The sequence below is a fragment of the Nymphaea colorata genome, chromosome 9 (assembly GCF_008831285.2).
Source record: "Nymphaea colorata isolate Beijing-Zhang1983 chromosome 9, ASM883128v2, whole genome shotgun sequence".
Classification (NCBI taxonomy): domain Eukaryota; kingdom Viridiplantae; phylum Streptophyta; class Magnoliopsida; order Nymphaeales; family Nymphaeaceae; genus Nymphaea; species Nymphaea colorata.
The window spans coordinates 5,825,243-5,852,478 of record NC_045146.1 but is presented as its reverse complement, the minus strand read 5'-3'; the positions used below and the strand labels follow the sequence as shown (position 1 = coordinate 5,852,478).

General features: G+C 34.5%; 1 protein-coding gene across 1 annotated transcript in view; it reads left to right on the top strand.

Moving 5' to 3' along the window:
• Positions 1 to 7,034: 7,034 nt before the first annotated feature.
• Positions 7,035 to 27,236, top strand: part of LOC116261434 (nuclear pore complex protein NUP93A-like) — a 34,535-nt gene continuing 14,333 nt past the window's right edge. Inside the window, exons 1-9 of the mRNA XM_031640182.2 lie at positions 7,035 to 7,353; positions 7,463 to 7,554; positions 8,064 to 8,130; positions 8,634 to 8,693; positions 9,774 to 9,863; positions 24,708 to 24,974; positions 25,156 to 25,251; positions 25,967 to 26,101; positions 27,123 to 27,176. Coding sequence (XP_031496042.1) covers positions 7,252 to 7,353; positions 7,463 to 7,554; positions 8,064 to 8,130; positions 8,634 to 8,693; positions 9,774 to 9,863; positions 24,708 to 24,974; positions 25,156 to 25,251; positions 25,967 to 26,101; positions 27,123 to 27,176 — 963 coding nt within the window. The 5' untranslated portion in view covers positions 7,035 to 7,251. The remainder of the gene's footprint in view (positions 7,354 to 7,462; positions 7,555 to 8,063; positions 8,131 to 8,633; positions 8,694 to 9,773; positions 9,864 to 24,707; positions 24,975 to 25,155; positions 25,252 to 25,966; positions 26,102 to 27,122; positions 27,177 to 27,236) is intronic.

The following is a 27,236-nucleotide window of genomic DNA, read 5'->3' as shown; positions in this document are numbered from 1 at the left end:
TTAACATGACCTACAACTTCATATGCTTGTCTAACCAAAATTTTGCCTATAATGTGGGGTCATGCATTGTCTTATCTCACATATAAACATACAAATAAACTTTCAAAAACTATATACCTGCACTTAACTCAGCATATTGTCCATATATGTCTTAGGCATCTGTGACCAAGTATCATAATTGATTGGACCCAATTGAACATTACCTAGCAATGTGATAAAAAAGTTTGAGACTATGGATACATTGACTTTAGCTGCTTAACCAAGTTCATTGCATTTGACTTCTATCTTTCAATTTGACTACCTTTAACCATTTAGTTCTGTCTCGTTCCTTATGCTTTCTATCTTTTATAAATACCAAAAATATCAAATACCATACATGAAACGAATATAAAACAACAAAAGGTAACTAAAATTGTCACCATTATTCAACATTTTAAGTTTCAATATTCTATTGTTCTTATAAGGAGTAGATGTAAATTATTGAACATGTACCACAATGATAAGTATATGTCATATGTTAGAATATATGGATATATAAAGTAAACACATCAATCATGGAAAGCACTAGGCATAAATCAAAGAACTCCCTTAAAATAAAGACATATGACATCATACATTAGCAAGGAAAAGTGTGTTAAAAGTCTAATATTAAATGAATTACTACAAAAAGCACATTATTGTATACAATAAGACTGTTCAACATAAGAGGGTTAAATCAATCTTTGATAGCTTGACTAGATTCCTTTTTCAGATATAAGCACTCTCTTGATGCATCTTCATTCATTTCTTTCATGGTGCACAAATATCATCATCCTCCTCATAATTATGAACTACATGTAGCGGCTCAAATTGTTTGTCAGTATCATGGACAATATCAGATATTACATCATCTTGTTCTTCACGTCAGATTTGATATCGAGTAAACAAGCATTTTCTTCTTCCTTAGTGTCAAGAACAAATTTCATGTAATAGTATACTTACACAACACTGACTTGGATTCTCTTTTTTTTCCAACATTATTTGTAATCTAACAAAATAAATAACAAAAATGAGCACTTTGGAACTGATGATAGAAATAACATAGCCAGCAAATAAAATTAATTCAATGAATCAATAAAAATCAATGAATGTCTTGCCAACTTATAGATGAATGTTCTAAAGAAAAAAGCAACATTGTGAACATTTACATTGGATAATTTAACCTTATCATTCTCTTGTTCATGCATGTTGTTGTCAACCTCGTCTATGTCAGTTCTAACCCATGGTTAGCACTATGTAGTGATAATTCAACTAATGAATTGAAGTCACATTATCTCGAACCATTTCTAAAATAATTTCTCAATATGGTCAATTTAATCTTGAATGTAGAAAACTTGGTTGGCTTGATGAGCTAAATAGCAATGGTTCATTTTTCATGCATGTATACTTAGAATGCATCTTTATAAATCCAACTTCATCATTTTAATTGGACTGGGTGATCTGACTTCATCAAGCCACCTATATTTGAAGAGGATAAATCTAATTTGTTGCAAATACTCCTATCTTAACAATGTCTTTGGGAATATTATAATATAAGGTATCTCTTACATAAGAATTTTATCACGCCTATATGTTCATGCATGAACTTTGACTTTACTACTTTGTATTTTTTTTTTTTTGTGTGGATCTAAACTCATTGACAGGAAATCTCTTATGCCTTTTTGCCATTATCAATGGTACTTGAGATAACCATATACTTTCTTCTAATTTTTTTTTCTAACAATTTTCATCATAAACCTAAAATAATATGAAATTTATTATTGTTAGATTATAACTAATGCAGCTATTATGTATATAATAAAATAACAATGAAAATAAGAGATGACGTACACATTCTCAAAACCATATTGATAATTATTGTTTATGACCTATCTCTACATTATATGATTTTTGAATTATCTTGAAGGCATTTTAAAATGATGACTATGAAAAGAAAAGTCAATAAAATTATTTTTTTTCAATTAATCAATGTTATTGATAAAAAATTTAAATTCAAAATTTACTCAATATGTTGTCAATAAGGATGATTGAATAGCACATATTATGTTTGTTTCAATATGACATAGGCAACTCTCTTGCAAAAGGTCGTCAATTTCTTTGCAGTATAGAAATCATGCATCATCATAGTCACTACCTTCATTCCATGTATGATGATTTAATATGCTTGCGACATCATATTGATACATGGAACAAATTCTTTTACTAAATAATCTTCTGTAATTGAACTTTCTTGATAACTTCTATTTTTTCAATATGAACTTAGTGCCATAAGATATCAATACGCATAAAAACTACAAAATGTTTGAAGCATAAGATTAAAATGCAACAAACAATAAAATTGACATTTATGGGATATACCCAATGATATCTTATAATTCCACTAAAACTGCTTCTTTAACTAAATGTACTAGTAGTTACATTATGATATTAGAAAAGGCAAGGGGAAATTTTTTATCAATTTGCAAAGTATAACACTAATGACCTAATCCAAATGTTGAAAAATATATAGAACTCAACGAGTACCAAACTGACATTCTTTCACAATGATCTTGTAATAGGTAATGCAATAATGTGATGCATTAAAATATAAGGATCATAACTTTTAAGACCCACTTTTTTATTTGTTTTAAATATACACTTCTTAAAATATTTGATGCAAAACCATCAAGAGGCTTTAAGCTTTTTAATCCTTTACAAAATATCTTTTTAAATTCTCATCATTAAAAATAAAGCAGTTGGTAAAGAGAGTGTCTAATATTTATATCTTTCATATCCAACCTAACTTTGTAAAAGTCTTTAGTTTTTCCTTTTATATTCAACAATTTATGCAGAATATTTTCATACATGTTCTTCTCAACATAAATCACATGATTCATATCTAAGTTGTGTCGCAAAATATTATACTACCAATATCTAAATTAAACAATATTTTTTTCCAATCAAATGGCAATTGAACTTGATTTTTTTTTTTTTTGCAAATGAATTGACGATGTGTTGCACCATTGAATAATTGACACTATCAGAACTAGTTATTAGAGCACCCATTATTCCACATTTCCATCAAATATATGCCTATTAAATGAAAACCTATGATCATTTGGCAAAAAACTGTAATGACTCAAATAACAAATTTTTTTACTATTATTCAACTAAGTAAAATTGGTTTTAGATTATAATGAAGACATGCCAATTTACCATTAGCATTACACAACCATTGACCATCCAAAGTAATGCAGCATGCTTTTTGGGTGTTTTTTTTTTCTTTGAGACATCATAATTGTTTATATACTACCCACAAAACTTTCAATATATATATATATATATATATATATATATATATATATATATATATATATATATGTGTGTGTGTGTGTGTGTGTGTGTGTGTGTGTGTCATTTCCAGGACTAAACAAACTATAGATCAATAAACTCATTATTATTTTGGGTTGTTTTATAACTATACATGGAGTCAAATTGTATGATGTGATTTATTAGTTTGAATGAATTAAAACATCAAATGCTAAACAAAATCTTGCATTGTGAAAGTCAAAAGTAAAAGAAATGTTATTATCATCAAATGACTTATATGCTAAAAAATCCATTGAAAATTATAAAATGGCATCTTTCATGTTGTATTCATGACGCCATGACATGTACGATGTTGTTTTAACAATATAAATGACAAAGCAATGAAATTAATCAAAAGTATCACATTACTTTCATATGAATTTTGTTCCTTTCACCCATCACATCTATGTTCCCATCTTCCTTTTACCTAAAAAATTTTCTATCTCGAAGCAGTGCAAATATTGTAGATTTCTTTATTTATAGTTCTTCTCAATACAATATGAAACTATTTTGGATACACATGGATATAGTTATATTTCAACCCTCAATTTCCAATAGTCATTTATATCTCATATAAAATTCCCATCTAGCATGAATTCTTTTCAGAACTCCATCAACATAATAAAACATTTATTACTCCATCTACCTAGACATCTTATGTGATAAATCGAACAAGAGACGACAATTTTGAGAAATTAAATTGTAAATATAACTCTTGTTTACATTTTTAAATGTTTAAAATATGTTATTGCTTCCTCAATAGTTATATTCAATCTCATCCTTAGCATCATCAGTGTTGAATTCCATAGTAGAGCTTACAAACATATCAGCTAAAATTTTTATATATTTGCATTATTTTGCTGTCATGGTGAACTTTTTTGTATAATATTTGTTATTGGTATATGCTCCCCCATGAAAAATTCTAAGCTTATCATTGATTGTTGGGTCTTATGCACATCATTGTCCTTAAACCAGTACAATTTATTATTGCACGAGAAGAATCGTCATAACATCATAAAGTTATCAACAATATCATTTATTCATTGTGTAGAAACTAAGCAGGGATATGTCATATAGTTCATGCAAAATAACTAAAGAACAGTTGACAAGAACATCAAATGATCAACTTACACAATCTCAGTTATTTGAAGAACCTAAGCTATCAAAGATAGCCCAGGGCAACATATTATGAGGCATATGTTTGCAGAATAGTTCTCAATGTAAGCTATAACAACATATAAAATATACGTAAGGAAAACAAATAACAATTATAATTTATGCAAACTCGTAAAAGATTGAGAAAACAAAAAACATATTTAAACACTCTGAAAGGTAACCAGTATGTATGTAACCATTTATACACAACCTTGTTCCTACAAGATGATAACTGATTAAAAGATTGTGACAATTTCAAATAAATTTCTTTGTCAACCAGATAAACGATATATATTATAAGCAAATAATGCAGAAAGAGAAAACACATTTTACAATTGCAATCAACCATGCACATCAAATCACATTCTTTGTCAACCAGATAAACAATATATATTATAAGCAAATAATGCAGAAAGAGAAAACACATTTTACAATTGCAATCAACCATGCACATCAAATCACAAAACTCTACCATACTTATGTCATCTCCTTGAAGGTATTAATAAAACTAGAACAATACCATAGCTAATTATTAGAAACCTGAAAGAAATTATATGTACTATTTATCAAACTATATTTTTACCATATCATTATGTAAGGTATATCTTTATACTTTCCATTTTGAACATGCCAATGAGATACATGGTTGTACGAACACTGTTAACAAAAAAAAAACCGGAAATTGTAAAAGAAATGCATGTTGAAACAACAAGAATGGCTTCGTGATGTTTTTATGAAAACCTAGGCGAGTATGGTATTTAGACTTTGGTTGTACACACTATTTTATTATGCAAGTCGAGTCTAATATAAGTTCTTCATGTGTATATAAGGTTCACTTAGTTGCATTTATCTATGTAGAAGCCTTGGTTCCAACTGGTATAACCTTATGAATCTGTTACCATGAAATAAATGATTGTGCATGTTAGCTCCCTTTTGCTAAAGACATGTTGGATATGTGTTGTAGACCTTGAGCATGATCATTAGGGGTAGAACAAAGGTTTTCTTATGGGGGAGTTGATTGGTATTCTAGGGATTAAGTAAGCACTTTATTTTTATTTTCATTTTCTAAGGCCTCAAAGACTGAAAAATGAAGACCATGCCCTGAGTGACATTGATTAATTAGATTTTTCTGAAATATTTTTCATAATTTCCCACTATATGTTTTGTAATTTTCATTGAGGCCAAACTAATTTTTTTTAAGATTTTAATTGGTAAAAATTCATTTTCCAAAATTGGGAGCGGCCGGGGGGTTGTGTTGGTTGGGTGGGTAGAGGAAAGGGGGGGCGGGCGATAATTCCAAATAGTAGCCCCAAATAGCAGCCTTTGTTACCTCTAAGTTTGTGTATGCATATTTTCTAAATGTTTTGAGGACAATGTTTTCAGCTAAGTTCTCACAAAAAATGTGTAGATAATGTGCTTTATCAGATTGGTGAAGTTAGCATAACTATTTTGGTTCTATAATGAATGAACAATGTGGTATATGAATAATTGATAAATCATATGTATGTTGTAATTAGTGATTTGGTATATTTAGTATTATGTATGTGATTGCATTATATATAGAGGCATGGTTAAGTACTGCATATTCACATAGTGAATCTAGGGTAAACTATTTAATTAATTACCTTAGGGGCTTAAACAAGTTTGATCTTAAAAGAGTTCTTATATAACTCTATATCAATGTTGTACATGTTATAAGATGAATTTTCTTATTGATTGCATATCTTCCCTATTTGAAGAACGCTAGGTTGTCCATTAAATATTAAGGGCAGGATGTTGCAATGAGAGATTGACTGGCTGTGAACTTAAGTACATGAAATGAGTATGCTATGGATACTTGCTATTAAAAATGAAATATATGAATTAAACTCCACGTAATGTTGGCCCCTACTCCAAGCACACTAAAAAATTTTTGGAATTGAGTTTGAAGGGAAACTTTGCCAAGATTTGTAGCAGTATACTTCCTATATCATAGTGACTCTTAGCCCTCAAGCACAAGTTCTAGAGGGAGGCCTACCATCCAAAATCTAGGGTGGTGTGAGAAAAATAGTTGTTGTAACTTTAATTATAATTGTCATAAACAATGCCAGACTTAAGAAATTGGATCAGATTCAAATTTAAGAAATGACATCTGATTGGATTCAAAACAAATTTGGATTCAAGTAAACAGATTTGAAGTTTGAATTTGGATCAGATTTACTTTTAAAGAACCCATATGTCTTGAAAGTTGTACATTGACATATTATATAATGCTATTTGAATTGTTTAAAAATGAGATTCTAATTGAGAAGCGAATCTTAAAATCAGATATCTATCTAAATTCAAATTCAGATCCAGATATGACAAGCTTTTTTTTTTTTCAATTGGAAACTAAAATAAAGAGTGTATTAAACGATTTTACGGTCAAAACCCTGGGTAGAAATTTAAAGGATATGCGTAGCCGTGGTTATAGTTTTTAAATTTTCTATTCGCGCATGAAATTGGAAAAAGTTCGCGGACGGGACTCCAGACTGCAGGACACTCGATCTGACTACGCGAAGAAGTTACACTGAAGCCCTCGCCCTGTCGGGATCGTTTCCTCCGTTTCAAGTTTACGAGGGAAGAACACTTTCCCTCCACCCAGAGCCCGGCATTTCCTTCCATCGCAGGCACACAGAGAGGGAGAAGGAGAGGGAGAGGGAGAGGGAAAGGGGGAGAGAGAGAGAGAGAATGGCTGCAGATGCTGACATGAGCGGTTGGTCCGACCTCCTCCACTCCTCCACGAAGCTTCTCGAGCAAGCAACTCCTTCCGCTCAGTTCCCTCCTTTACAGGTTTTTCCCATGCCTTCGGCGTTCGTTTCGGTTTTTCAGAGTTTTCGGCTTTTGCCCTTTGATGTAAGGCCGTGTTCTCCTAACGACTGCTCCTAATCTGTGTTCTCAGAGGAATTTAGAACAATTGGAGACATTGTCGAAGAAGCTCAAGGCCAAAACCCTGAGAACGGAGACTCCAAGTCAGTCGATCGCCGCGACAAGGTAGGGTTTTTTCACGTTTTTCGAGTGTAGATGTGTTTCTTTGGCTGTTGTAGTTGTGTATAATAAGGTTTTTTCCTTCCCGCTGTATTCTTTCTTTCTAATCCTTTCCCGAACTCGAATGGTGGTTCAAGTGTGCTGTTTGTTTCTGCGAACATCGTTTTGCGACAGTGTTTCAAAGTCAGTAGTCTCTCTGGCGTTCTTCTGAAAAGTTCGTTTCGATTGGACTTGCTTCTTGTTAGTGGTTCCAATGTCCGTTTTCAGATTGATTTTCATCGGAAAAGTTTGTTTTCATTAATGCTTTGCTGTTATCGTGTGAGCGCAACATTGTGCACGCCCCTATGTGGTTATCCTTGGGTTCATATGCAATGAGAAGGACGTGCTTATTCTAGAATTGCACAGACAACGTAGGGCGTTCTAGTTGAACTTGTCGTCTCGTGATATGGCTTGATTTTTGCGCTTTCACCGGATAGATATTGATCAAATTTCTATCCACATATTGGGTTCTGCAGGTTATTAGCTCGTGAAGGAATAAATGCAGAACAACTTGCTCGTGATTTGAAATCTTTCGAAATAAAGGTATCATGGTATTTTCCCTTACTCCTGAGGCATCTTGTGCTCGTTCTGGTATAATTTTTCGAAGGACTTTTTGTTGCTTTCATTGTGCTATTCCTGTCCACTCCTATTTTGCTGTCAGAAGGTTCAGAATTGTCAAAGTGAATTTGCTTTTATGTCTTTTTCATATTGAAATCATTTAATTCAACCTTGATGGTGGCTTGCTGTTATCTTTTTCCTATTTAAAAGTGTTTCCACAATTCAGTATATCGAAGTTGGACAGTGACTGATAATGCCTGCTTCGAAAGCATTGTCTGTGCTAACGTGGGTTTTGGGTGGGTGGGACTATGGTTCATAAAGAATTTACAAGTTCTATATATGATTTTTCTACTATTATTCTTACAGACGTCTCATGTACTTGTTCTTGCGTTCCATTTTCTGTAGTGCTATGAATTCTATTGGCTGCCAAACCTGAGACTTTACTGGTCATGTCTTTTAGAATTGACATCTTATTTTGTTTATGCTAGACAACATTTGAGGATGTCTTTCCATCAGAGGCAACAACTGTGGAGGAGTACTTGCAACAGGTTGGCAACTTTGGTGTCTACTGTCTACCACTCTACCTTATGATGGAAATAATCACCTTATCATGATCCAAGTCACACCACTGATAAAGAGGCCTTTGTTTTTATTTTTTAAATTTGTGTGTGGTTAGCCTGGCATAGAAGCCTTGATTTGTTATGCATTCATCTAATTGATGCTAAGCTTGTGGAAAATGTTTATTTTTCATTCTTTGAGGTGCTTCCAGGTTATATCTCATACTCTTTTTTTTCTTTCAATTTTGAGTTTTTACTGCATCTGTATATGGGAACTTATTCAAGCAAAAGTTGCTATGACGTTATAGAAACAGTGTTGTAGTCTGTGTTGATATAAAAATACTCGGTCTACTTTTGATTCCATAAATTGGACCTTTTCTTTTTTTTCCCATTAGGGGTAAAATTTTGATGTTTATGGAAGCTTGAACTATGATGAGCTTCCATGAGATCTTGATGGGTAGTCCACCATGATACCATCCTTATTCTAACACACCATTTGTTTCAAAACATTAGTCTACGAGAATCTTTTCATTGTCTTCTTAAACTGATCGATACATTTTCCTATGAAAAGCAGGTAACGACAAGATGTCTTTGAAATTTTTAACCTTTTCTTGAAAGAAAAAAGGGTGTGAGATGGGGTCTACTGGAACTGGATCATTGCATCCTGATGTTTTCTTTTTAGAGGCTTGAAAGGTTTAGAATTTAGAGATGAAACAGTTGATAGCAGTTACACTATGCAGTAGCATGGGATGGCTCAAAACTTAGGATGTTCTGGAAATGAGAGTTAGTGATCACATTTTGCGATAGTAGATGACAACTTGCCTGTTGGATGTTGCAATTTGTAAGCAAATGATTTCCATGATTAAAAATATCTTGGGAAATGAGCTTATGTAATTGAACTTTTTCCAATTTAAATGTTTTTCCTCTCCATAATGCTTTGCTATGAAGGACATGAGAAGCTCTCTAGTTATGAATCAGGTTTGCTGTGATTTCTTCCATGTTTTTTCTGGTGTAAACCTTAATTATCTGAGTATTGTATTTGAACTGATAATGTGTTTTGCTTTTCATTAGGTTCATGAAATGGCAATGGTTTCAGCTGTGCAGGAAGCCCAAAAGGACAATCTGAGATGCTTCAATGATTACATGATGCAAGTTTTAGAGGTAAATAACTTGTGATAAGAGCCGTTGAAAACATTTCACCTTCATTGACATATGCATATTGGAGAAGTGATACTGGTAAGTATGTAATTAAGATGCATGTTGATAACTTGATGACATATTTAGCTTCAGGTACAACTTTGTGTGGTACTGCTATTGTTATGTCCATGATACAAGCACTATAAGCCTAAAACTAATATATGCTATTGCCAATGTTGTGGTCAAGTTCAAATTTTTTGTTATGTTTACCTACTTGTTCTAGTTATTTTCACATGACAAAATGCTAGGTGAACCTAGGCAATGTGTTGAGACCCAGAGAATACACTAAGGCACTGTTTTCATTACAAGGCTAAAAACTTTGTTTTCATCCAAATTCGGTCTTATCAAAACCTTGTTACATAACTAGCTCTTCGATGTGGTTGAAAACCTAGTAGTTGTGTTTGGGTGAAAACCCTAATCGATTTTGACTTTTGATAACCAAGTTATGTTTGGACGATCATAACTTGGTTTTGATATATTCAAAAAAAGAAAGAATTCAGGAATCATTTTACATTAGTTACAAAATACTAAAATCCAAAACCAACGGCCATGTTTAAATGGTAGTGAAGGATATGAAATTGTATCTAGTTTCACATTCGATGACCATGTTACGTTTGGAGGATCACTTCTTGGTTTTGATATATTTAAAAAGAAAAAGAAGTTATTTTGCATTCAAATAACATATACATTTGTGCATAATGAAACCTGTTTGAGTATTTCTAGATCTGGTCTTGAAAAGATTCTTTTTTGATTTTATAAAAGAGCTAAACCTGATCTAATAGCAGGCTCAGCTTCAATAGGAGATGTCTCTCATCATGAAAGCACCAAAACCTCACCTCTTCTTGACTCTGAATTGCAGTCAGAAATGATTGGTATTTCCTGAAAAAGCAGTGAGTGACAGAAAGCATGACTAGGTATTGTTCATATGAAGCAGCTAACACAGAAAGCAAGTTCAGAAACTAGTTGACATCAAATAATTACTTTGTTTAAGTTTGAATTAAAACAGTGGAGGAAGGATGGGAGGTTTATTTCTTAGTTTGGGAGGATGATGACATCATTAATCTGTGTTATGCTTATTAGCTGGTAGATGGTTGAGGCAAATGTGTATGGAACAAAAAAAAAACAGTAGTTGCATCTGCTTTGATATTGTTTTCTCCTTTTAAATTTGCAGTACAAATGCCAAAGGTAACTCTTATTAAAAGTGCTGAACTCGCTTTTCCTTTAGCAGCTTAAAAGTTGGCTTCAGCAGGCATTTTTAATAATCCACCTCCCTCGAGTGTCCCTTCATTTGAGCTAAACCTGAATCAAGAGCAGTCTAAGCAGTTACAAATTGAAACAAACATGTACAATGCAATCATTAACTTTAGAGCATCATAGGCATCAAGGAGCACACATTTAGAGATAAATGATCTAGAAATCCTAGTATATCCTAAAGCATTTTTACTGAGACCAGTCTATCTGATGTTTTCAACATTTGGTCCTTTTGCTGGAAGCCTACTCTTGCATTTTAATTATTGTCATTGTTTTTTCTTCAGGCTGGAAAATTCTAACTACCCATGTCATCTAACGTCACTCAATATTAACCACCTTTCCTGGAAAATTTAACATGTTGATCACTAACCAAGTCATAGAACACCTGATAATAAGAGATCAAGAAAGCAAAAGCTCATCGAGGATCCTGTTTCATGAACCAGCACAACTTCTGTGGCAAAAATTCATTTATGCTCCGTATTTGTGATTCCACTTTTGTGAGAACCTGGTGATTTATAGCCTTCGTCATTGAGCCTAAACTAGTGAGTCATGCCTAAATGGATAATGCCTCACCCCTCATGAGTCATGATCCACTATCTAAAAGATTGGAGGAAATCCAAAAGCAGGTGTGTATTTATTCTAATTTGGTGATCACGATCATTCATAAATATGATATTAATGATATGTAAGTAGTAATTGAGTGCTTTTTGGGGCTTCACCAAGCCAACAAATAGTTATGACCAGAACCCTCTGGGACTTCAGCAGCAATATGAACTGGAAAAAAAGGCTCTTTCCAACATATTGCCAGTTCAAAGAATCGAAAACTAGGCAGACGCTCTTAGGACTGGCAAGTTTTTGGTAAACAAGTAGAAAATTGTAGTGTAAGCATCAACTTGAGAAAGGGTGATAGAAAAGCCTTACAATGGCTTGGGTGATTAATAGTTCACCATAAAAGAAGTTCTTTTCTCTTGATCAGATAGAAAGTACTTAGATGTACTGAAAGAACAAGATCATCGCCAATCCAGTAGCTTCACATTTTCTTTGTTTAGCAGTATCAAGTTAACAGTTATTTTTTGCTGTTCTTGCTAAGCAAAAATGTAATTTCCATTAATGAACCATCATAAAAGAAAAGGTAGCCATGGCAATTGAGCAAAAGCGTGCATATACATATTAGATATGCAGAATTAGCTTAATAAATAGAAAACTTGTATTTCATTTGACCATTTATTTCTTAGAAAAAAGGACGGTATGTTCCAGCATTTCAAACTTTCAGCAAGGCAAATACCATATATTGGATCCCCTTAAACAGAAATTCCATGCATCCATGGCTCTTGAGGTGCACATTTGCATTTCAATTCAGTGGTGCTGGTACCGAGTTTTGTCTTGCAAGAATACATCATACTTCAAAAGCCAAGACTTGTCTTTTGTATTAGTTTGACAATAATCTCAACATGCAAAGTTATAGCTATATATTAAGCTAAACAAGATTATACATCACTGAATAAAAAATTTCTAGGCTCACATAACATATATTGTAAGTGGTAGTAACTGCAAACATTCTGAACTGTAGCAATAGATGCAGCAAAAACAATAATGACAATGATGAAAAAGCTGACATTTAATGAGTTAATATAATCATGTATGCACACTCAAAAACAAGTAAAGTTAAGATCATTTAATCAATGTCATTCAGCCATAACAAAAGACTAACATGATATGCTCAGTGCCTAAGTTTACAAGGGTACACACGCCACAAGAGGTGTATAGATGTGCTTTCGCATAGAAGATACAAACAACTCAAATTGCTTTCTTCTCTGGTGTCTCTAAGCTTCATCAGGTTGATTGTCTCTCCACAACTCATTCATTTCATCCTTTTTGCAAAATTAACGGAGATGAAGGGCAACAGAGGGACCTTTCCTCTTCCTCCTCACAAGGCCCTTGTGCTTGCCACTTCCAATTCTAAACTGGGTTTGCATTCTCCCACAAGGTTCTTACCTCACTCATCCTCGATTCCATCTCCTCCTTCATCTATCTCTCAACCCCCTAAGCTTGTCATTAAGTTCCTCAAACAAGAACCAGCTCCCACAGTCAACTTGTCATTGATTGGATGAATTAGTTTTCAATTTACTTTATTGATCATTATCTTGGATAGTGTGTATTTTTTTTTCAGGAAGTCAATGTTGTAAAACGCTTATTGTAAGCCGTATCGGTCGGGCTTTAAGATACGCTGTATCGTAACGTATCGTAAATTTTTTTAAAAAATTATTAATAAATCAGAAATTTTTTTAAAAAAATCGAAAAATTCATAAAAAAATCAGAAAAAAATTAAAAATAATAAATTCTTCATAGAAAACATTTTGAGATAATGGTAGACTTATTATTGCTATAAACTTGCGCGTGCAATAGTTCATCATTCATAGACATCAAAATTCATAACAATAGCATTCAACAAAGCATAAGCCATAAAGTAATAAAACATTCAAGTGTTCAACAGCCATAGATTCATAACTCTTAAGTCATTCGATACATATAAAATGAAAGCACCCTTGAGTCTTGACTTGACTCTCAATCAGGATTCATCCTTTATAATCATCTTCATCTTCATCTTCATCGTCAAAAATTGGAAGATCCTCACCAACATATTCAACACCAGCAGTGCCCATAGCAGACTCTCCTTCTTCAACAAAGCCTTCTGTTGCTTCAGCTTCAAGGTTAAAGCATTCAAGATCTTCATCATCAAATATTGTAGCTGGTTCTTCCTCAATCCATGGCTCTAGATCGTCAAAATTTTCCAAGCTGATAGGATCGAACTGAGATGTGTGCTTCCTTGCTAATGATTTTTCTAATTCTCTACGTTAAATAAGAGAAAGCTTGTTAATATATAATTTCATATAAATATATTGTACAAAAATGTAAACATTAAACTATATGCCTATATTACCTTTGTTTCAACCTCATATTATATCGAACAACAAAGTCATTCAACCTTTTATGTTCGAGCCTATTCCTTTTTTTGCTATGGATATGTTAGAACACACTCTAGTTTCTTTCGCATCCACTAGCATTGCATGTCTGGCTAAGGACTTTGATTGCAAAACGTGCTAGGTTTGAACAATCAAACCCATACCTATTCCACCACAAATCTAAACAAAAATATAACAAATCAATGTGAAAGTTTAAAAAAAATCAAATGTAACAAATGCAAAGTAAATTAAAAATTTCTATGTATTTACCTAGACGGATGGTTGTCCTGACTTGAATGGCGACAGGTTGTCCCATGTTCCGAAAACAAGTATCATATAGATCCAACTCATTGTGCACAACATCATTCAACCTTTTATGTTCGAGCCTATTCCTTTTTTTGCTATGGATATGTTAGAACACACTCTAGTTTCTTTCGCATCCACTAGCATTGCATGTCTGGCTAAGGACTTTGATTGCAAAACGTGCTAGGTTTGAACAATCAAACCCATACCTATTCCACCACAAATCTAAACAAAAATATAACAAAGCAATGTGAAAGTTTAAAAAAAATCAAATGTAACAAATGCAAAGTAAATTAAAAATTTCTATGTATTTACCTAGACGGATGGTTGTCCTGACTTGAATGGCGACAGGTTGTCCCATGTTCCGAAAACAAGTATCATATAGATCCAACTCATTGTGCACAACATCTTGTTCTCTAGAATCTGCCACTAACACGTTAATACAATCCAACAAACCACCTAAGACTTCTCTGTCCTTAAATGTAGGAGAAAATCTAATTGCAGGATTTAGATAGTAAGCTGCTGCATGAAGAGGTTGATGAAGCTGTCCAGTCCACCTTTTATCTATAATCTTCCATATGGGCATATATAATTTTTTCTTTCCTTTCAAGTTGTCTCGAAGTGCTTCTTTTGCTTTATCCATAACCTCATATAAGTACCTTATGGAAGGTTTATCCTCGTTGTCAGCTAACCTGAGAACTTTAACTAATGGAACACAAACCTTCAATAACTTCACACATGATTCCCAAAATAAATGCGTTATTGAATACAATATCCACAACTAAAGAAGCATTTCTTTTATGAGCATGTGGATATGCAGCCCATTCTTCACTAGCGAACATCTGCCTCAAAGGAGTTCTTTGCTTCACCACACTCTGCACAGTCAATACATTTGTGGCAAATCTAGTTTGTGTAGGTCGTATTAATTCAACTCCTTTTGTAAACTTTCTTATCAAACTCAGTACATATGCATGATTATAGATAAATTTTGTTACCTCTTGACATTGGTCAATGGCTGATTTCATATCATGCATCTCATTAAGATCTTGAAGCATTTGATTAACACAATGAGTGGCACATGGACTCCAAAAACATGTTTTATATGTTTGAAATAACAAATCTCTTGCAGCTCTATAATTTGCAGCATTATCTGTAATAAACTGTACAATGTTTGCAGGTCCAACTTCTTCTACGACATTATCAAAATCATTGAACAAAATCTCAACAGTCTTAGGAACATCAGACAAGTCAAGAGATTTCAAGAACATTGTACCTTTAGGACAATAAATAAGAAAATTTACAAGTGTTCTTGACCTTGTATCAGTCCATCCATCTGACATAATGGAGCAACCTGTTTCCTTCCAACATAATTTCAACTCATCGCGATGTTCAGACACTTCCTTGACCGTATCTTGAAGAATTTTGCCCCTCAACTGATGATATGATGACATTTTGAATCCGGGGCCTATAGAAGCAATTGCATCTGCCATGGTTTGGAATTGAAAAGAATTAGCTGCATTAAATGGAATACATGCATCATAAAACCATTTTCCTACCATCTTTTGTGCCTGATATAGCATATCTTTAGATGTTATAGCAACACGAATCTGCGGCTGACCACTTGGGCTAGTATATGAAGGAAAAAAACTCTTAATAGAACCAACACTAGACCTACCAGTAGGAACTCTTCCACAAGGTGGTCGCATACCACGCCTGGCCCTAATATCTGCTGTGCCTCTTCTCTTCCTTCCCGTTATGCCAGATCGACCTCCTTCATACATGATCCCTTTTCCTCTACGATCTCTACCTCTTGTGGTCTCCAAATCTGTTCTTAGACTGCTATCATCTTCATCATCACATTCATAAGCTTCTTCCTCTTCTCTTCGAAAAGCTTCTTATAGCCTACATCTGCCTCTTCAATTTCTTTTTGTATCTTCTTTTGACGTAAAACATGAAGTATATCTAAACATTGCTGACACACAAATGAAGGCAAAGTTTGTTTGGTCCTCCAACACAAGGAGACACATCTTTGGAGGTCTCTGCCAAATGGTATTTCATTCTACTAATCCCTCCTGAAAATGTATTCCCACAAAAGCTACATTTGAGTTTCAAGTGGTTATTCTCCTTCACCCTTTCGCACTATTGCCATGTAGGATCCATATCTTAAAAAAAAAAAAGGACGAAATCCTATGGTAAACTTAATGAAAAACATTCAAAATCTTTCAATCTACGATTGTACGGTAAAAAATTATGAATATATGGTAAAAACATGAGATTTCATACTTTACGAAGAAGAAATGAAGAAAACCCCTTTCCTCCCAACGAAAATCAACCACCCACGCACAAATCGACCCTTTAATCTTTCGATTTTACAGTGAAAATCGATGTTTTCACGGTGAAAATTGATGATCTTCCCCCTTGGACGCACAATCCCCACGTTACAAATGAAGAACCCTCGGACGTTTTAAAGAAAAAGTGAAAAAGGAGGCATCGGGTGCCTCTTTTTAAAAATTAGTCGATACACCCCCCATTTACGATACGGGGTGTGTATCGTATCGTAAAACGTAATTGATACGATACGTATCGTATGATATAGGCTCGTATCGTACGATACGTACAACAGTGCAGGAAGTTTGCTTCTGTGGCTTAGAAAATAAACCAAATACTCATGTGTATAGATACTAAGCAAGGTGTTTCATTTTTATTCTTATTATCCTTTTTATGTTATACTAGAGCGCTCTTCAATTTGGCTTGTTAGTTCACAGGTTCACACATGCAAAACATGGTCACAAATATTTTTGTTCTTGGGATTTCTGGCAAGGTTTTTCTCTAGCCTTAGTTGGAAAAATTGTTTTTTTCTCCAGAAATGTTGTCTATAAAGAACATAGTAAATTATGAAATTATGAGTTCTCCATTAATTTTCTCGCAAAATCATTGATAAAAATTCAAAACAGTTACCCAAAAAAACCCAAGGAAATTAAATTATGTTAAAGAAATGTGTTTTTTGAAAAACTTTAAGAATATTGCGATATTTTAACTTGTGTTTTATTTGGGCGACATTTTCGACATACCACAATATCTTGCTCTTCTTTGGTTTCACTTGTGATTGGATTCTAGTGCAGTATTTTGAAAATATTGCTGTTAAATGTGACTATAATCCAAAATACTTGATATACTGTTGAGGAAACGTGCTGGTTTGGGATTTGAAGTTTTCTGTATTTTGGAATTTAGTATTAGGTAGCTTTCTAAATTTTTAACGTTTTGTTGGACTCTTTATGTAAAGGGTTAAACATAACCGTAATCCTTATTTAGTCAAAAGAAAAAGGAGCAGTTGACAGATTCTTGACTGCTTTCTATTCTCTCCTTCGTCCTCACGTTCTCTTCTTCTCCCTCTTCTCTACCTCTCTACGTAACATGGTATCAGAGCATCGGACCTAGGACTGTGCCATCTAGGGTTTCACGCCACTTCCCTCATTTCTCATTTCTTCATTCAAGATAAGGTTGAATGTCTAAAGTTTTTGCTGCTTACCAAAAAAAAAAAACAATCAGATTGTTTGGTGGAAAGGGGCTGATCATGTTCAACATGTAGAGACGTGATTTGCACCCTTATATTGCTGTCAAAGTTGTGATGTTGCTGAAGAGCCAAATCTGATGCAGTTGACAAGTTGACAAGTTGCTGTCGTCGTTCAGATCTGAATGTCGTAGTGTATTAGATCTAACTCAAGTGATGTCGTTGACAAACTGTTGATGTTGATCAAGATCTGAATGTCACAGTATATATCAGATCTGATTCAGTTGATGCCGTTGAAGAAATTCAGAACAGAGAAATTCTGATCTGCTTGGCCGTGTGGTGCATGGTTGATTCTCATAGTTAAAGTGGAGCAGGTTTGTCTTGAAATCTGGCAGCAGTAAGTCTGTGCATGTTAGTCTATATTCAGTCTACCGTAGGTTGGTGTTGAATTGTGGCTGCAGAAATTTGTGCATGTTAGTCTATATTTTGTCCACTGTGGGCTTTTATATTTACCTATTTTCGTGGTTCTAGCATGGCTGCCAATAAATCTATACAACTTGATAGAATTGAATCTGGAAATCAGCAAATAGAGGCTGCTGTTGAGTACGAAGCTTTCTCAAATCCATTCTCTTTTGGATCTACTATCAAACTTGATGGAGCCAACTATGATGTATGGGCAAGAGCCTTCATGTTGTCAGTCGTTGGACATGGAAAGAAATATATATTGGAAGAAGATGAACCAGTTGAAAAGATTAGTAAATACGCACGGTGGGAGGAAGAAAACAACATAATTAGTGCTTGGCTTATGAATAGCACTCAGCCCCACATTGCAGCAGGGCTTTGTTATTATAATACAACCAAAGATACGTGGAATTCTCTTCGGCAAACGTACTCTCAAGACAAGAACATCAACAAAATTTTACAGGTTCAGCAAGAATTGTTACAAATGCAGCAATGTGACATGAATTTAACTGAATACTTTACAAAGTTGAAGTTCACTTATGAAGATGTGAACTCCTTAAAACCGTCCTGTAAGCATTGTCTCAAATCTTACATGGAGCAAATGATTGTCGTTAAATTTCTTGCTGGACTATCTTTTGATTATTCTGCAACCAAGGCTCAAATGCTTACAGGTTCAGATTTTCCTGATCTTGGTGAGACTTTCAATAGGCTAAACAGGTTGGCTGTTACTCTTTCTCCATCCTCGAACAACTCACAGTCATCTGACCTTGCCTCATTTGGAGGAGGAAGAAGTGGACTATACTCTTCACGTGGTAGAGGAAGAGGCCGGGGTCCCGGAGGACGTGGAAGACTTCAATGCACATATTGTGGTCGTCTTGGCCACTTAGAGGCTAGGTGTTGGAACAAAGTGAGTAAACCTAACTCATCCACTTCTTCGACTATGACATCTTCATCTAGTTCTACTTCAAACACACAGTTTATCGGTATAGTTTCAAACCCACAAAAATTTAATTCCCCTCAGCATATTCGATTGGCAGATGGAAGACTATCTCCAGTAGAAGGACATGGAGATGTTTATCTCTCTCCATCTTTGCATGTTCATAATGTGCTATATACTCCTGAATTCTCAAAGAATTTGTTATCTGTAAGCAAACTAACTAAAGAGATGAATTGCAGAGTTATTTTTGACCCGGGTACTTGTGTATTTTAGGAGCTATCGACTGGGAGGAAGATTGGTGGAGGCCATAAGAGATGAAATCTACTTTTTGGATACATTTGATAAGGAGACGTCATTCTTAGTTGATTCATCTTCAAGTGCTTTCCAGTGGCATCTCAGATTGGGTCATCCATCCTTCCATAAACTTCGGATGCTATGTCCTCAGATTTCTTTCACAATGTCTATCGAGTGTGAAGCTTGTCAACTGGACAAGCATAGTCGTACTTCTTTTCCATTGAGTAAAAGTCAGTCTAGCCAAAGTCTATTTGATTTAGTTCATGTTGATGTTTGGGAGCCTAGTCGGGTTCCAAATCGGTTGTCCAGTTTCGTTATTATCTATCCATTGTTGATGATTTCTCTCATGTCACTTGAGTTTTTTTGATGAAAGACAAAACTAAAGTTCCTTGTATTTTGAAATCTTTCATATTGGAAATAAAAATTCAATTTAATTCTTGTGTCAAGGTTGTTCTCACTCACAATGCTCTCGAGTTCAATTTACTCATTTACTTGAATTTTATAAATCTCATGGTATTTATGGGATACTCTAAAAATAAAAAAAGGGTATCGATGCCTAGATCCTATATCTAATCGAGAGTTTGTCAGTGCCGATGTAACCTTTCTCGAGTCGTCTCCATTTTCTCCTGCAAGTCCTTCATATCCAACGTCTAAGATGCCCCCTTCTGTTCCACTTCCAATTCCTTCTATTCTACTTGATTCTCTTCCTTTTTCATCATCATTCACCTGTTCCAATCCCTCCATTCCATGGTTTAAAGATCCTCTTCTCACATATTCAAGAAAGAATCCATTATCTAATGACCCTGCACCATCTTGCTCTCGAGAGATAAGTACTTCTGAATTACATGACATACCTGAGTGTTCCCTTGATACTTCTGTTCCTGATGAATTACCTATTGCACTGTGTAAAGGGATCAGAGAATGCACAATTCATCCTCTTTCTAAATTTGTTAGTAAAGCTCATTTGGGAGATCATATGTGCAAATTTATTGATACCTTGTCAGCTACATCCATTCCTATTTCACAAATGAAGGAGGATTTGGATTCTCTAATATCTCGTCACACTTGGGATCTTGTTGAACCCCCTTCTGGGGCAAATGTTGTCGACTCGAAATGAGTATTCACTATCAAGTACAACTCAGATGGTACAATTGAGCGCTACAAGGCACACTTGGTAGCAAAAGGGTACACATAGACATATGGTATTGACTTCTTTGAAAACGTCTGGGCACTATACGACTCATTATATTTGTTGCAGTTCATTATGGATGGAACACGTTCGATGTTAAAAATACCTTTATGTATGGGGATTTATTTGAAGTGGTTTATATGCAGCAACCACCTGGCTTTGAGAAACAGGGGGAGTGTACCAAGGTATGTTTGTTAAAAACGACTATATATGGTTTGAAACAGAGTCCCATAGCATGGTTTCAGAAGTTGTGTGATGTTGTGTCTAAGTTTGAGTTTCAGAGATCGCCTTTAGATCATTCATTGTTCATAAAAATGACCTCAAGAGGTATGGTTGTTATGATGATATGTGTGGATGACATTATTTTAACTGGTGACAATGAACAAGAAATACAAGACACAAAGAAGTATCTCCAACAACATTTTGTTACTAAAGATCTTGGCTCTCTACGTTATTTCTTGGGAATAGAAGTAGCAAGAAGTAAAGAAAGTCTAGTCCTTTTCCAAAGAAAATATGTTCTTGATTTGCTACAAGAAACAAGTATGACTGGAACTAAACCGACATCTATTCCTATGAATTCTCGTACTCACTTATATGATGATAAATCTGAATCTGTTGATGGCAAATCATATCGGTCTTTGATTGGAAAGCTACTATATGTAACCATTATTAGACCTGATATATCCTTTGCTGTGGGAAAACTAAGCCAGTTTATGGATAAGCCAAAAAAAGCCCATTGGGATGCAACTATGTTATTATTGAAATTTCTAAAACATTCTCCTGGAAAGGGTCTATTATTTAGAAGAAGCTCTTCACTTCAGATAGAAGCTTATTCTGATGCAAATTATGCATGTTCAATTGATGACAAAAATCCACTACGGGATTCAATATCTTTGTTGGTGGTAACTTAGTCTCTTGGAGAAGTAAAAAGCAAGCTGTTGTTGCTCGATCTAGTGCAAAGTCAGAATATCAAGCCATGGCCCAAACAACCACTGAAATCACTTGGGTGAGAGCCATGTTAGAAGGTCTTGGAATTCAGATAGAATTGCCTATAAAAATGCAATGTTATAGCGGCTACTTATATAGCAAATAATCTGGTCTTCCACGAATGGACCAAGCATATTGATGTTGATTGTCATTACATTAGAGACTTGGTTCAAACATGAATTATTTCTATTGAATATATTGTTTCAAAAGACCAACCTAGAGATATATTTACCAAAGCTCTTCCTATATTCGATTTCATGAAGTGTTATAGCAAGCTGAGCATGATAGACATCTATGCTCTAGCTTGAGGGGGATTGTGGAGGAAACGTGCTGCTCCAGCTTGAGGGGGAGTGTTGAGGAAATGTGCTGGTTTGAGATTTGAAATTTTCTGTATTTTGGAATTTAGTATTAGGTAGCTTTCTGAATTTTTAAAGTTTTGTTGGACTCTTTATGTAAAGGGTTAAACAGAACCCTAATCCTTATTTAGTCTAAAGAAAAAGGAGCAGCAGACAGATTCTTGACTGCTTCCTATTCTCTCCTTCTTCCTCACATTCTCTTCTTCTCCCTCTTCTCTACCTTTCTACATAACATATACTATTGTGACCTATTAACTATTGTTACTGTGGTACCTAATAAGGATCACATATAGGTTTAGATGTAGTAAGCTTTAGACCTATCTATGTTGTCAAAGGCTTGCTTGAATTCTCAGGCTTAGTTGATCGCTTAGGTTAGTTGGTTTTAAGTGACCTACCATTTGAAAACACTTAGAATATCACCTAAGATGCCTGGGCTCGCCTTGCTGCTCAATAGCCTAGGCTTTTTTGATTGGCAACCTAAAATTTTTGTTCAATTTTCTCTCTTATTCTTATCCTTTTCTTCTTTCGAGATGTATAATTTTTTCTTCTAGTTTATGCAGTTTTTTCACCTTTTTTGTTGCAGATGATTTTGCATTGAATGTCTGTGTTTATTCATGCACATTCATTGTTAAGGAGCTTACAGTTACAACCACAATGCATATACTATTATACTTCGAATATTTTATATTATTTTTAACTTTGACATATATATGTACTCTCTTCTTTATACTTTTTTGGTTATCACAATTAAATACTGCAAGCAATGTTGATATGTACTATGATTATATGTTCTTTTTTAGTTAGTTTAGTAGTTTTATGTTTTGTTTTAGCATTTTATTTTTACAAATTAGAATTAAAGATTTAGCAGTTAGCATTTGGGAAATGGTAAACTTTTGTAGACTCTGCAACATTGAAAAATATTGATACATAAGTTTTCTTGTGTGCTGTAAAACTTGTCAATTTAGTTGTTCAACTTCATTAAATTTATTCCTTCAAACTTTTAGTTATGTTTCTTGCCAAGTTCTGAGATATTTAATGTTTCTGCTATTGTGCATTTTAATTGTTTTATTGTTATAAGTTGATAGTTATAGGCCTCCCATTGAGTATTGCTTGGTTTCTATAAATTTAGTTAATTATTTTATTGGTTCCCTTTTTTGGCGGCATCCACTAACACACCTAGTTCTGCCCAGACTCTAGGCTCATCTAACTGCAGCTGTACCTAGTCCTTTTAACAACATAGTCTGTACGTATGTAAAACATAATGCGACAGCGTATTTGTTTGTTTTTTTTTTTTATTATTTTAACCATCTTTATGTGACTCTGTCTAATTTATGTATTCATACATGTGACTATGTATAGTAACGTTTACTGTTGTAATTTATTAGTTTCTTCATTTTATTTTTCGTTGCTTAAAGAGCCTAGTACAGCCTAGGAATGCTTAAGCTCTAGCTCTACTTATCACCTGGGCTTCACCTATTGCTTTAACAGCATAGGAGCCATCTTCAAACACATAATTTTGGTTAAGATTCACTGCAGTCTGTGATTGTTGACCTAAGGTCAGTGCAAGGGGAAGCACCTGCCCCTATAATGAATGCTCTTTTGTGGGTTCTATGTTATCTGTGGTGTCAATCTTTATTCAGTAAGCTCTGCTAATTGTTTATCCATTAGTGTTTTATGGTTGTCTTGTCAATTATGGTTGTCTTGTCAATTATGGTTGTCTTGTCAAACAATCACCTCAATAGAATTGGATAGTGATTCTGTTAGCTTTGGACTCTGATTCACCTATAGTTGCGGACTTGTCTTCGATTTTTTTTGCCCTATTCTTATACTATCACCTCTGTTATATCTTCCTAAAGCTTGGTTATCAGGACCTTCTTGTGGACAACACAAAGGAATGAAAGGATTACACTAGTTCCTCTTGGAGTCAATGTTATCCAATTTTTCACATCTTCCTTTCTTTTGGTCAGGCTCTCAAATGCCAACCATATTTTCAAAATATGGTATTTTTATTACCAAAAATTCTTCACACAATAGTGTCAATACTAGTGCATGATATTTTTTGAAATTTTACCCATAAACAAATAATGTAACTCTATCATATCTCATTATTAACTTCATAGGAAAGAATCCTTCATTTATATTTATTTGAAGTCTATGCTCTTTTTGTTCATTTTGTAATTTAAAAACCATTATAAAATTTATCAATGTTTTTGTAAGGAAAACTTAAATAAGTTGCAGTTTTATATTTCTTTCTGTTAACTGAAAATAACTGGTAATTTCATGTCTTTTCTGTTATCCTCTATCTTTTTGTTTCTTTTCAAATTCCCAAGATCTTCATGAGATTTTCTCCAGAAAAAGAATTTTTAAAAGAACTCTTGGGAAATTGACAAGAATGACATTGGGTTGCTAGTTTTCTGGATTTTTCATGTTTGCAATGGAAATGAGAAGCAACCATGTAATTTTGCAAGGAAGTTGTTTCTTGTGTGTCACATAGAAAAGGACATTCTTTCATTTCTTACAGAATCTTCTATGCTGATGCCTCTAGTGTGCAACAGGATGACTGGCAAAAGGAAAAACGAGATTTTTTACAGAGTATGAGTCGCATATCTACCATGCCAAGGAAAAACAGTGCTGTAGCAAGCAGTGCTACTCGCTCAAGCCAGGTGCCAACCACAGCTGCAAGACAACCGGTTTCTGTTGGTCACTCGGGTATAGAACTATTTCCCTTGTCTGACAAGAATATCCTTGAGAAAAAGGCTTCTGTTTATTCAGATGTTGTGAAGAATCTTAATGATACAAGGGAGCGTGGACTACCGTTTAATGTAAGGAAAAGTCTTTTATGTGAAGTCATCTTATTTACTTGAGAACTTGCATTTCTGGCTTGTCGGTGCTTTGCGGTCATGAACTGAATTGATATTTTTGAGCTTGTACTGTTACAAGGTCTTGCATTCCGTGTTAAAATTCTTAATTTTCACCTGACATCTTTCTATATTTCTGTATCAGACTGCTACTACTTTTAAAAATGCGTATGAGGAACTGAATCTTGAATCATCTGGCACTAAATCTGTCAGCATGCAGAAGATATGGCACCTGATTCAGGTAAAGTTGGGAACTAGTTTGTCTATCCATTATGGGGTGTTTGAACTGATTTTTTTTCTTGGTCTGTACTGGATGACGCAACCTTCACTTGATATACATCCTTAAACCAAGGAGAGTGAAATAAAATATTTCGCCCGTTTTAAGGTTATAATTCTCTGTCCTTTAGGAACAGGGAGTCAGAGACGGAAGCCTCAATTTTTTCCTAATTCATGCACCACGCAGAGGGAGTTGTTTTTCCTGAAGAATTTTCAGCCCATCGAATGCTTCCTTGAACCATAAATAATACTGATGTTGATACGTCAATGTTAGTGTGATAAATTGAAATGATTATTTTAGGGTAATACTTTGTGATATGCTCAGAGTATGATCATTCCAAGTATTAGAATTGTTTTGAATTGTGGGGAAGTTCTTGTCAAAATTTTCCTTTTCTGCTTGTGCATACACATATACATACATTTGTACATGCCTGAAGACATAAAAACATACATGTGTGTGCCCTGAGATACCTTATGTGCGTGGCATGCATGTGTAGATGTGGGTGTGCTGTTGGTGACTTTCCAATTTTCTAATGCTGTTTTCAAAAAATGGCACTGCAGTTCCTATATTTGTGTTTGATATATTTGAAAGAACTTTGTTATTCTGCATGTGTGCATACGCTTCTGTGTACCTATACATGACTTACAATAACTTCTGTTGCTTGATTGGTGTTATTCAGACACTATTAGGGGAGAATGCTGCTAGACCTCATGAAGTTTCTAGAAGAATGTCTTTGGTTATTGGTGCAAGGAGACACCTAGAATGGGGACATGAAAGATATATTCTAGACATAATTCAAAGTCATCCTGCTCAGGTATCTATATTTTGAAGCAAAGTTTTGAGCTTCTCCCATGATACATGTAAGGTGATCCTTTCTTTAATACTGGTTGATGGTTGCTAGTAGGTTGAGGTGCTTGGACGACACTTTTCCTTCTCCAGTATATAATGTTTGAGGCACTTAGAGAAAATAAAACTCATTGAATTAATTTGGTGAACTCAAGAAACCTGTGAAATGTAATGAAGGATGCAAAAAGTTATTTATGATGTACGATCTTATTTGGAAATTTTTAAGAGTCAAGTAGGTACTGTAAAGTAGAATGAAAGTTTTCTTAAACATAATGTTTTATCCTTGATTTCCTAGACTCATTGTTGGCAAACTTGGCGGCTTGACTCGTGAATCACCTATGTCGGCTTGGGATCTTTCTTTCACTGGGCCACGAGTCAGGACCCAAGCGAGTTAGCATCAAAACTTGGGTGACTCGGCCAAGAATTAGATGACTCGTGGCATCGGAGTTGCCCAAGTTGGTTCTAATTGCTTTAAGGTGTAAAAATCCTTCTTGATTCCCAAGTTCTTAACCACCTTTTGCTTGTTTCTTTCTCTCATGAAAGCTTTTATCAAGGACGTGAAAAGAATACTACCGCAGCCAACCATTTCCAAATATGTTTTCATCATCAATCTCTAAACATCCAGAGGCCTATGGAGAATGAGATGGTTGATATATATAGAGAGAGATAAATACAAGCTAAGCAACTGTTATTGATTCATGACCTCCTTCATGGTTAGAGTTGTTGACAAATCATAACCAAATTCATGTTGTTCCATATTGGGTAGAGAGGCAGTAGATTACAAGATTATAGTAAAAATACACTATCAAAAATTTATTATCTGACGTGGCCAAGTCACCGAGTCAACTCGTTGACCCACTGACTTGGTCGTCTACTGATCTGAGTCCAATTCTGGGTTTGCCAACTATGCCTAGACTTATTTGTCTGCTGTATTTCTTCGCTTTGTGTTATTTTGCGCCAACCAGCAGCATTGTTCAATTTTCTTGCAGGCTGCTCTTGGTGGGGCAGTGGGAAATTTGCAGCGAGTGCGAGCTTTTCTCAGGGTTTGTTTGCTTTTGCCATATCATCTGTTTTGGTGACTTTCTTTGTTACAACTTTCTTAA